This window comes from Mizuhopecten yessoensis, unplaced genomic scaffold (genome assembly GCF_002113885.1).
Source record: "Mizuhopecten yessoensis strain PY_sf001 unplaced genomic scaffold, ASM211388v2 scaffold2329, whole genome shotgun sequence".
Taxonomy (NCBI): Eukaryota; Metazoa; Mollusca; class Bivalvia; order Pectinida; family Pectinidae; genus Mizuhopecten; species Mizuhopecten yessoensis.
The window spans coordinates 1,446,931-1,459,695 of NW_018404492.1; the positions used below are offsets into that span (position 1 = coordinate 1,446,931).

At 35.5% G+C, this 12,765-nt stretch overlaps 2 protein-coding genes across 3 annotated transcripts in view; both read left to right on the forward strand.

The window, feature by feature from the left end:
* LOC110445589 overlaps nt 1-2,360 on the forward strand; it is a 5,392-nt gene extending 3,032 nt beyond the window's left edge. The window contains exon 4 of one of the 2 annotated variants that reach the window (XM_021490266.1): nt 1,920-2,360. The gene's annotated coding sequence lies outside the window, so the exon portion shown is untranslated. Of the gene's footprint in view, nt 1-1,910 lie in introns of both variants that reach the window. The other variant, XM_021490267.1, reaches the window with a different exon arrangement.
* Nucleotides 2,361-4,590: 2,230 nt separating this feature from the next.
* LOC110445537 lies at nt 4,591-9,353 on the forward strand. The gene is made up of 4 exons (XM_021490201.1): nt 4,591-4,730; nt 5,871-5,973; nt 7,418-7,510; nt 8,128-9,353. Exons 2-4 carry the CDS (start codon nt 5,880-5,882, stop codon nt 8,328-8,330), a joined length of 390 nt encoding a protein of 129 aa, XP_021345876.1. The 5' UTR covers nt 4,591-4,730; nt 5,871-5,879; the 3' UTR covers nt 8,331-9,353.
* The last annotated feature ends 3,412 nt before the right edge of the window (nt 9,354-12,765 follow it).

The window sequence follows — 12,765 nt, forward strand, 5'->3', positions numbered from 1 at the left end:
AAAGGTATGTCTGATCTAAAATGTACATAGCATAAATTGGTATTTTCGCATTACAATATTCACATGCTTAGGAAGATAATCTAATATATCCTTACCTCTTAAAGTTGTATTATTATAGATATAGATATAATTACATACGCTATTCATAAAACATGATTTGTTCAACGTGCTGGCAACGAAAGTAACAGATACCATGAAGGAAATGTGTTATTCAACATACGCTTAGATAAGTTATATTGCTGCTCTTGATTTATTGTTAATTTCCTAACACTAAAGGTATTTCTAAGCAAGAAGCATATGGAGCAGGAGGTACGGCAATTGGCGGAGTGTTATTTAGGGCTGCTAGAGCGCTTGTTGGGGGAATAGCTGGTAAGTATTGTTGCTGAACACGCTAGAAAAGAATAATTCAGCAGTTTTTGTTAGAAATACTAGTAAATGATGTTAGGGCGATAGTTGGGGTAGTGGAACGCACGATAAGTTAACAGGCTGAAAGATTGCAGAACTTTTGCAGTGGTACTTTATGTTGTTGTTCATCAAGTCTTTTTATAGTCCTGCTTAAGACTTCATTGAGGGTGAATCAATTCGGTAGGAATCATTTAAATGTTTTGGCCATAGTGGCTGTGGCCAGAACTGTCACGATTGGGTTCTGATCAGTTTGAATTGGTACAACTATATGAGGCCTCCTGAACCTCCATAAAAACCTGTTTTGTAAGACAATAATTATTCATAGTTAATAAAACCTACTTTATTGTTAATTTCCTCCCACAAATATTAGCTTTTCCTTTAATACTTTTATTTCCTTTTCGGGAAATAGAAATGTACACTGCACTTGTCTCTGATCAGTTTACTGATTTTTGCTTTTTGCTTATATGATGCCACTACATGTATTAATACATATAAGTATATTTTTTATGAAGTTTTTTCAAACCGACTGTATATCTTCACTTCGCCCTTCTGTTATAATTTCAGGTTCACTGATTGGCTACATATCATCTGATGATTACCAAAGAATAATCCAAATAATGATTAACCTTAGCGACAGCAAGAAAAAGGAACTAGTTAATAAGGTACAGGAATTAGTGGGGAGTGTTCTTAAAGATGCTCTTGTTCAATTTGTGACGTCAGAGGAGAATCGAACAGCATTGATACAACTCATCCGAAGTCATTAGTGTTAAACTAATCTGTATGCCTTTAATGCATTGTGGTGATTTGAACTTTTACAACTTCTTCAGTTTATACTGCAGGTACATGTAAATCAGAGATGCCCGTGTGATATTTAATTGGAAGCGAGAATATAACCAGTGCAGAATATGCCGTTTTCCTTCATTCCCACTCGAAGTGTTGTGTCCTTTGTACGGATTTGATTGCATATGTTCTAAAAGTATCATTGAACATGTTTAACGGAACTGTACTACTTACCATAATAATTGTTTAAAAGGGGCGTTTCAATCCTCAAGAGAAAAACAAAAACAGAAGATACGTTTGCTACCATTACCTATTACAATAAATAGTCTCAATGTCGTTTGGAATTAGGGGTAATTTATTTCTTTTTAAGACATTACACCAGGGTAGCATATTATTTACATCGGCGCAAAGCACAGTTTGATATGCCGGTATACTAAACTGATTTTGTGATGCAAGTCAACCTCAACTGAATATTTATGAATTTAAATCTAAATTGATTCTATATTGTTCATGTATTTTGTTAATGAAAACTTTACTACTATTGTTTATTCAAGTATATATTCGCACAATTACAACCCTCACAAATATCATCTACTGCCTAATACAGCTGGTAAAATATGTGTATTGTATAACACGTACTCCTGGATAAAGAGATTGGAAGTCATAACATAGCACACACATTGACGTTCCTGTGTGTTTTTGCCCATGTAAAAGAAAGAAAAAAGGTTTTCAAGGTACATGGGATGGCATGTAGCATGTAGCATCTCGACCACGTTGGTGTGTATTTTCCGATAGTTTCTTTAGGACAGCGCTGTATCGTGCTTCTCACATTGTCCATTATCTTTAAAACTCAGTATCTGAAATAAATGCTATATTTTTTATATTAGTACCCTCCCATAAGTATCACCGTGCCTCTGGCAAAAACGGTGAAATCGCATTAAAACAGTTTTAACAATGTTTGAAAAGAAAACGATACATTGCAAAGACGTTTTTGAAAAATAGTATATCGATGAAATAAACAACGAAAAGGATTAGACGTGTAAAACTTCTTTAACACTAAGACTGCAGTAAGACTTTTATCCTTAAAATAGTTTGGGTTTTTTAGGTTTTTTTAAATAACATCTACTTGAGCGTTATCAATGTTTTTGAAATATTCGAATGTGTCATCAATAGGATTATATTTGTTTATTTATTTTTATTTTTAATTTGGTTATTTATTTATCATTGTATTTTGTATATTTTCACCATCCTTAAGTTTTCGGTTTTCATAGCCCTTTGGTAGTACATTGTGTAAACGTTATTGACTTATAATAGATTATAGTTGGATGACCTGTCGTGTTGACCTTTCATTGAAATTATCAGAATAGCTTGTTGCATTCCTTGTGTAGTTTTTCCAACTGTGTGTTGATATTAAGGTGTAGCGAGTGTCTCATACACGTATTGAGTCTGGATTTCAGTAATTCTGTAACTTAACAAATAAGTTAAATGCGATATTAAATCGGGAATATTTTAATTAATCAATTATATGATATATAAATTTCTGAAAAAAGTGACATGACAATGAATTAAAGGAAATTCATCCTCTCACACATGTCACACATAAATCAATGTACAATAAACAGCGGAGATGTGAGTCAACTTAACTCGGATTAATGTAATGATCATCTAACGGATAACCCTAATTGTGCTTGTGGTAATTTTATAGAAAATGTAGGTCGATTCTTCCCTACTTGCCCTAGATATGCAAATGAAAGGCAAATTTTAATTCATTCTTTATCTAATGAAACGGACAATCATATGAGATAGTACTTTTCTCACAAAGGGAGCTATGGATTAAAGTATTGCAACAAATGTATGTGTTTTATCTTGTGTCCTGGATTATATAGAAGATTTTAACTATATTGTACCACACATTAATGCATCATTGATTTCATCCAATTTTAGTATAACTGGTTAATATGGCACTGTGTGTAGTGACAGTGACTTTGAAGTGCCCTAACCAAACAATATATATACCCTGGTAAAATCTTTGGTATTCCTGATATTCCAATTAGACTGCTAATCTTTATGTACATATATATACAACTGGCTCATTGGTTCGGCCTACCCTACAGTGTATCTACCTAAACTTAATATATTACATCTTCAATTTATATGCAGTATATGTTTGAAATGGATATCTTTCAATAGTGCGTTTAAAGGCAATGCCTGTGCCCAATCCTAATGTTAATTGCAACAATAAAACAATTTTGAAATGAATTTTTTTCTTGGCATATTTCTTTGATCCTATTTTGCCCTAGTTTTATCGATTTTGAGTTCGAAGTATGGTTTTGTGAATACTTCGGTGGTTTCTGTTTTTAAAACTACTTTGCAATGTTTTGTCAAAGTTGTCAATCAAGATAAATCTTTACTCAAAATTCAAACTGCAAAAAAAAATGGAAATCCAACTTTAATTGAAGAGAAAAAATGGATTCCTCCCCTGCTTTAATTGTCACTTTGTCGAAACACAACGGAAGGGAAATTTACAGTCGGTAAGTAGAAAAAGAAATATCTGAAAATAAAAACTCTGCTTAAAATTACCAAATATACGCTTAGTTAGTTTTTTCCTTTAAATTTTTGGTCGCACACAAGCTCATTGCATAGCTCCCCAAAACCTGCTTTATTTCAGTGTCGCTGTATTAAAATGTTACTGATTTTCGTTACAGTGATGTAACAATAACTGACCTTATGATTATAATTCACTACGTTCAACCGAACATAAAGCATTTATCATATAAAACTCAACACCTATGTATGGGAGTGGCCTTCGACGGTCAATCATTTTATTAAAGGAAGTACATGAAATACAAAGGGCAGGTGCTCGATCCTTCTTCCCTTCTCCCTTCTTTCGTCCTGAATCCGGATCCTGGCCGACATAGGAATTCCATTTCCGGAATCATCCCTGGGGTTCGTGCCTGTCTCAAGGAAAACGGGAAATTTCATAATTTTATGATTTAACAAAAGGAAATATAATTTCTTGAAGTGAATCGATGAACCGTCAAGACTCGAATGACTATGTTACCCGCAAACTACATTTATTACTCTATAGACACCCGTATCGCACCTGCAACACGTGCGGTTACACATTACCCGTTCCGCCTCACGCGGCTTCCTGTGTCACCTTGGCCTCATATCCGGACACTAGTACACCTGTACTACCTGCACTACATACATGACGGTATACCGTGACTATAATAAATACATCTATTGTAGGGACTCTAAATACTACCCGTGTTGGCCATGGTTTTGACCCGAGACGACACCGAAAACCAATGTTATGTACTGGAGCCTAAAATGAAACTAACGATCTGATTGGCTGGGTTTTTTTATGAGAAGAGCCATTCAGATCGCTAGTTTCATTTTGGGTTCCAGTAGATAGGCCAAACAACGTCCGTCGATGTCGATCAGAACAGAAGGAGTTAAATAATCCTAAGGGGCAACACAATCAGTCGTTGACGTCAGTCCCGTACTATAAGAGGTTGTTTTGCATACTTGCTGAGAAAAAGGTAACACTATATATTACATTTAGTACAACGGAATAATCTCTATTTACTAGGAAATTACTTTGGATTATTTCTAAACTCTGTGGTCAAACTTTGAACTTGCCCTAGCTCTTTTCCATTATTGCAATAATACATATCTCTCAAAGATGAACAAAAGCAAACATTGTTGTCGTTTTATAATTGTCAGAATAAACAATCTGAATATGTCCTTTTTTGAGAATTCCGACTATTCAGCTTACATGTCGTTTTGTTATTCAGAACAAATTCATGTACTGACACGTTTCCTTTGTACTATCAGCGAGCTTGGTGTTTTACGATGACTTAAAAATAGCCCATTCTTTTGAAAATAGCACATGGGAAATACCACAAAATACATTGAATAATCATTTTCTTTATTGACAGAGCCTTTGGCTTGTACACGTGCATTTGGCCAAGCTTCACCATTGGTCTCTTACTGAAAGAAACACAAGTTTTCCAATATGAAGAGATCATTGTATCTTTCGGGAAAAAATAAAATAACGAATTTCATTAAATAGAGGAACGATCGTGAAAAATGGGCCTTAGATTTCTTGAATTAATTTTGCATGTCAATATAAAGCATTTTGAAGGCATTCATACCTGACAAAAGAACATATATACCTAATGTCTATACATTAGTATAACGCTCATGCCACAGAAAAGAAACTCATAATGTCTATCCTATTAAAAACGAATCCTTTACTCTGTTGAGGTTTAAAATGCCTCCTTGATTTATGGCTGTCCTGGTAATATTAATTTGATTTTCCTTTTAAAAAATGTGAAGTTTTCACCTCATTATTCCAAATTTATCCTAGAATTAAACACGTCCGGAATGTTTAATTCTTCTATTTAATACATACAATTACTTAAATGTTCTGTCCAAATTACATTTCCATTGTATTTTATTATAAATTTCCTTTATATATTCAACATTCATCGATAGAGGGTTATTTAAAACGCGATTTGTGTTGTTTGTGATTTCATTGGATGACTCATCAAGCGTAGTAATTGAGGTCAAGCTTCATATTTTGTTTTGTGGGCAACGAAATTTACTTGATGACTAAATATGTTTTAAAATAATATATCAATGATATACTAAGTATATATATTCTGTCAAATTGCTAGGCAGTCAACATGGCAGAAGGTGGCGGTGTAGATTATAAAACCTATTTTGTACAGCTCATTAAGATTTTGGAGACCAATCAAGAAATGAAAAAAAGTATAAAAGGTATGTCTGATCTAAAATATACATAGCATAGATTGGTATTTTGGCATAACAATATTCACATGCTCAGAAAAATAATCTAATATATCCTTACATCTTAAAAGTTGTATTATTATATATATACCGAACAAAAAAAAGAAACGCACAATTAAATTATGCAATCAATAGCCTATGATATTTTGGGAAATTTGTACAACATTTTATATCAATATGAAGGGACAAGTCTACTTTTTACAATACTGTAGAAGAAAAGTCTGTGTGACGTCATTGTGTCATCAGTAGTTACTCAAAGTGGGATACCCGCGAAAAACAAAATGACACTGGTGTGGGCACCTTTTGCACGAATCCATGCACGGATTCTCCTATGCATTGAATTCATGAGAACATTTATTCGCCATAAGGGCATGCTGTTCCATTCTTGTGTTAATGCTGCGATGAACTGGGCGCGGTAAGTTGGGGGTTTTGACGTTTCCTAATACGCCTGTCCATCTCATCCCACAGATGCTCAATGGGAGACATGTCGGGCAATATGGGGGCCATTCCACACCACACGCCTCCATCGACGCATCCCAAACCTATTCAGGCCATGTCTGCGCATCTAGTCAAGACGCACTTGCCGCCTCCGTGGTGTCCGAGGTGGCCCGACATAGGTCGGCGCGCAATGATTCTCTCTTCACGCAAGCGGTTCCTGGCAGTTTGAGGACTTATGGGTCTGCCATGAGTACCTAAGGTATGCGACAGCAGTCTCTACAGCAGTCTTGAATCTGTTGCGCACGTGCGACAATCGAATCGCCCTGTCTTGTCGTGCGGTCGTTACACGCGGACGACCGCTCCTGGGACGATTGGAAACTAACCCAGTAGCACAGAAATGTGTACAGAGACGGTTAATTGTACACGGGCCAACACCAAACTGCCGTGCGACAGCAGTTTGGCTATGACCATCCATCAACATCGCAATTGCTCTACCCCTCTGAATTTGCGTTAAGCGTGGCATCTCAGTCAATGGCGAAATCAAAATGCCAACGTGGAAAATTAATGTGGCTGAACTTAGAGTATCCGTTGAGATTATTTGTTTGAAAACCTCCGGCTTGGCTTGATCACGCCGCGTGATTTGGACTAAAGAAGCTCACAAAGTCACACAATGACATCGGCACGCTTGGCTGATTTTAGGGTAGATTGTTGAAAAGGGAGATCGTTCTTGATATGATACCTGACCAAATATTCCATTATTTCCTTACAGCTAAGGTGTACTCCAGGGGGGAACTCTGTGCGTTTCTTTTTTTTTTTATCAGTATATATAATTGCCAACGCTATTTATAAAACATTATTTGTTCAACGTGCTGGCAACGAAAATAACAGATAACAAGAAGGAAATGTGTTATTCAACATACGCTTAGATAAATTATATTGCTGCTCTTGATTTATTGTTAATTTCCAATCACTAAAGGTATTTTAAAGCAAGTAGCATATGGAGCAGGAGGTACAGCAGTTGGCGGAGTGTTATTTGGGGCTGCTGGAGCGCTTGTTGGGGGAGTAGCTGGTAAGTATTGTTGCTGCACTGTTGGGGTACACGCTAGAAAAGAATAATTCAGCAGTTTTGGTTGGAAAGACTAGTAAATGATGTTAGGGAGATAGTTGGGGTAGTGGAATGCACGATAAGTTAACAGGCTGAAAGTTAACAAAAAATGTGTGCAGTGGTACTTTAATTTGTTGTTCATCAAGTCTTTTTATAGTCTACTTCATAAGACTTCATTGAGGGTGAATCAATTTGGTAGGAATCCTTTAAACGTTTTGGCCATAGTGGCTGTGGCCAGAACTGTCACGATTGGGTTCTGATCAGTTTGAATTGGTACAACTATATGAGGCCTCCTGAACCTCCATAAAAACCGATATTGTAAGACAATAATTATTCATAGTTAATAAAACCTGTTGTATTGTGAATTTCCTCCCACTAGTATTAGCTTTTCCTTTAATTCTTTTATTTCCTTTTCGGGAAATAGAAATGTACACTGCACACGTCTCTGATCAGTTTACTTATTTCTGATTTTTTCTTATATGATGCCACTTCATGTATAAATACATATATTCATATATTATTTATGTAGTTTATTCAAACCGACTGTATACCTTCACTTCGCCCTTCTGTTACAATTTTAGGTTCACTGATTGGCTACATGTCATCTGATGATTACCAAAGTATGATCAAAATAATGATAAACCTTAGCGACAGCAAGAAAAAGGAACTAGTTAAGAAGGTACAGGAATTAGTGAGGAGTGTTCTTATAGATGCTCTTGTTCAATTTCTGACGTCAGAGGAGAACCGAACAGCATTGATACAACTCATCCTAAGACATAAATGAACTGACCTTTAAACTTTCGCTGCTGGAAATGTAATAAGCGTCCTGTAATTTTTGAAATATTTTCCCACATTGATAACAACAACAAAAAGATTCAAAGATCAATCTTGTCATGTACGATTCTAGGATACAACGGTGTAGATTTATAAAGAGGACACAACTTGTTTAAGTCAAGATAATACAGTATACGTGTATCACATGAGTATCAATATAATGTCTATTTTATTATATTAATTTCGAACAGATATTGTATGTTTCAGCAAAAAGCAGGTACAGTGTATATTGTGCACTTATTTTGTTTAAGATTCTAATGAAACAAACGAAGTCAATTTCAGACTTTCAACATTTATAAAGTTTATCATAGAAAGGGGGAAAAAAAATTGAATGTATCAGAGCGTCTATTCTTGTTACAGATGTAAGTATCATTAGTTTCGTCTTTGCCAAATTAAGCTTTAATTGTATTGTAAAACAACTGGTTATATTTGAGATGTATCCGAGTTTTGTATTGGACTACTATCGTGTGCATGTACTAAATAATGTGTAGATAAATTATTGCTGTTATTACGAGGCGAGTTCACGATTTTTTTTACATACAAATAGAACAATGCAAGTTCTATAGAGTCTATGGTAATGGATGGGTTTACTTACACCACACACGAGAATACATCATCACTGCTTAGTCGGGCTTGTTATAATGACGTTGAAATACCTAGTCAATATCAATGTTTCATATAACAATTTTTGAGATTTTTGAAAAACTACTTTTAGGGATAATCCAAACTTACGATTTTCAAAACAAACCCGAATTTTATTCTGATCTATATTAATATATACTTGTATTCTTCTTTTTCGGTACATGAAAAAAAGTATAGTGGCTGAGAAAATTGGAAATGAATCAAACGGACATCGTGAAATAATAAACACACACATCAAGAAACGTATAATAGACTATACATATGTCTGATATATATAAGCGTAATGTCTATTGAACTATCATCTGACATGAATTAAAGGCATTGCATTTTATTGTTGTTGTTGTTTGTTTTATTATATTTATTGACGTTTCAAGGAATTAATCTTAAACTAAAATTGATTTGTCGTCCTTCACTAAAGCATTTTTACAACATCTCATTATATGTAAATGTATAGTTATAGCGTAAACCGATATATAAAGTGTTGCAACATTCGTCCATAAAGCGTTGCCTCCCTTCATCTGTATCCTGATGACGTTGTCGTTCAGAACGCGAGAGATTCGAACTGTTGTCATATCCCCCGAGATCGCTGTCTTCTGATGTCCTTGTCGTTCAGAGTGGGATGGATTAATAGTTGTCATTTGTCGACATTTCTGCCATAGTCCAATCACAGTTCACAACCACGAGTAGGTACTCATTTCTACTATATTCAAATAGGAATAGAAGATGTATGGAGTGTTTGGAGCAGTGTTTATTAAAAATAAGTTAAAATTTGGTTTTCAATACATATCATACATTATACATCTTAACCACATTATCAGTAGAAGATAATATTACACCATGTGAAGTCGGAACTGTCGAGAGATGATTTTGTTATGGCAAATACATGATGACATAAAACACTAAAATGATGTAATGTGACATGAATGTTAATCAATTGAAGGAAATTCATCTTCATTCGAGGTACTTATGTACAAAAAGCTACTGAAAATAAATATTCGCCATGAACTGTTAAAATATGTTAAATCAATATGAATGAACGATTTACAAACATACAGGAACCTCAATTAAAATTGGGCGATCTGGAATGTAATAAGTTTAGACAGCCGTATTTCAACCATTAAACTGGTCACGATACACTAGTAATAGAGACTCTTAAAATTCATATTTTTTGTTTTAATGCCAAATGATTCATAAAAATATCTGTATTCACCGAGACTGTTTCTTCGGTATTGGTTCTGCATGTTTAACACAAAAATATTTTAATTTAATACTACAATCAAAAATGTTTCCTGGTGGTGTTTTTTAATGTTAAGAAATTAAGCTGAAGAAACACAAAATGTACGTTTGTAAAACCTGACATTCAAAACATATAAAAGAGCAATGTAACAGTTTTCGCATACATTGTAGAAAAATGTAAACATTTAGACTTTTGTGTCTGCAATTTTCTCATCAAATGTATAACAACATATATAGATACATTTGTATGATACTTACATGTATATCGTATGTTTAATCCTTTCACCCTGAGTAACTTTTATGGACTCTACCATAGTTATACAATGATCTAGATGAGTCCATTATGGTTTACAGTAGTGAAAGGGTTATATAGATTTGAGAAATAGCAAACGACGGATATATATATATATATATGCGTAAAGTAACTGTCACGGTACATTGGCAACCGCTTTAAATCAAACGTCCCCATCATTACTGATATCCTGCTCATACAGTCACACAAGTCACATCATTACTGATATCCTGCTCATACAAGTCACATCATTACTGATATCCTGCTCATACAGTCACACAAGTCACATCATTACTGATATCCTGCTCATACAGTCACACAAGTCACATCATTACTGATATCCTGCTCATACAGTCACACAAGTCACATCATTACTGATATCCTGCTCATACAGTCACACAAGTCACATCATTACTGATATCCTGCTCATACAGTCACACAAGTCACATCATTACTGATATCCTGCTCATACAGTCACACAAGTCACATCATTACTGATATCCTGCTCATACAGTCACACAAGTCACATCATTACTGATATCCTGCTCATACAGTCACACAAGTCACATCATTACTGATATCCTGCTCATACAGTCACACAAGTCACATCATTACTGATATCCTGCTCATACAGTCACACAAGTCACATCATTACTGATATCCTGCTCATACAGTCACACAAGTCACATCATTACTGATATCCTGCTCATACAGTCACACAAGTCACATCATTACTGATATCCTGCTCATACAGTCACACAAGTCACATCATTACTGATATCCTGCTCATACAGTCACACAAGTCACATCATTACTGATATCCTGCTCATACAGTCACACAAGTCACATCATTACTGATATCCTGCTCATACAGTCACACAAGTCACATCATTACTGATATCCTGCTCATACAGTCACACAAGTCACATCATTACTGATATCCTGCTCATACAGTCACACAAGTCACATCATTACTGATATCCTGCTCATACAGTCACACAAGTCACATCATTACTGATATCCTGCTCATACAGTCACACAAGTCACATCATTACTGATATCCTGCTCATACAGTCACACAAGTCACATCATTACTGATATCCTGCTCATACAGTCACACAAGTCACATCATTACTGATATCCTGCTCATACAGTCACACAAGTCACATCATTACTGATATCCTGCTCATACAGTCACACAAGTCACATCATTACTGATATCCTGCTCATACAGTCACACAAGTCACATCATTACTGATATCCTGCTCATACAGTCACACAAGTCACATCATTACTGATATCCTGCTCATACAGTCACACAAGTCACATCATTACTGATATCCTGCTCATACAGTCACACAAGTCACATCATTACTGATATCCTGCTCATACAGTCACACAAGTCACATCATTACTGATATCCTGCTCATACAGTCACACAAGTCACATCATTACTGATATCCTGCTCATACAGTCACACAAGTCACATCATTACTGATATCCTGCTCATACAGTCACACAAGTCACATCATTACTGATATCCTGCTCATACAGTCACACAAGTCACATCATTACTGATATCCTGCTCATACAGTCACACAAGTCACATCATTACTGATATCCTGCTCATACAGTCACACAAGTCACATCATTACTGATATCCTGCTCATACAGTCACACAAGTCACATCATTACTGATATCCTGCTCATACAGTCACACAAGTCACATCATTACTGATATCCTGCTCATACAGTCACACAAGTCACTTCATTACTGATATCCTGCTCACACAGACACACAAGTCACATCATTACTGATATCCTGCTCACACAGACACACAAGCCACATCATTACTGATATCCTGCTCATACAGACACACAAGTCACATCATTACTGATATCCTGCTCATACAGTCACATAAGTCACATCATTACTGATATCCTGCTCATACAGTCACACAAGTCACATCATTACTGATATCCTGCTCATACAGTCACATAAGTCACATCATTTCTGATATCCTGTTCAGACAGTCACACAAGTCACATTATTGCTGATATCCTGCTCCTACAGTCACACCAGTCACATCATTACTGATATCCTACTCATACAGACACACAAGTCACATCATTACTGATGTCCTGCTCATACAGTCACACAAGGCACATCATTACTGCTATCCTGCTCATACAGTCACACAAGCCACATCATTAC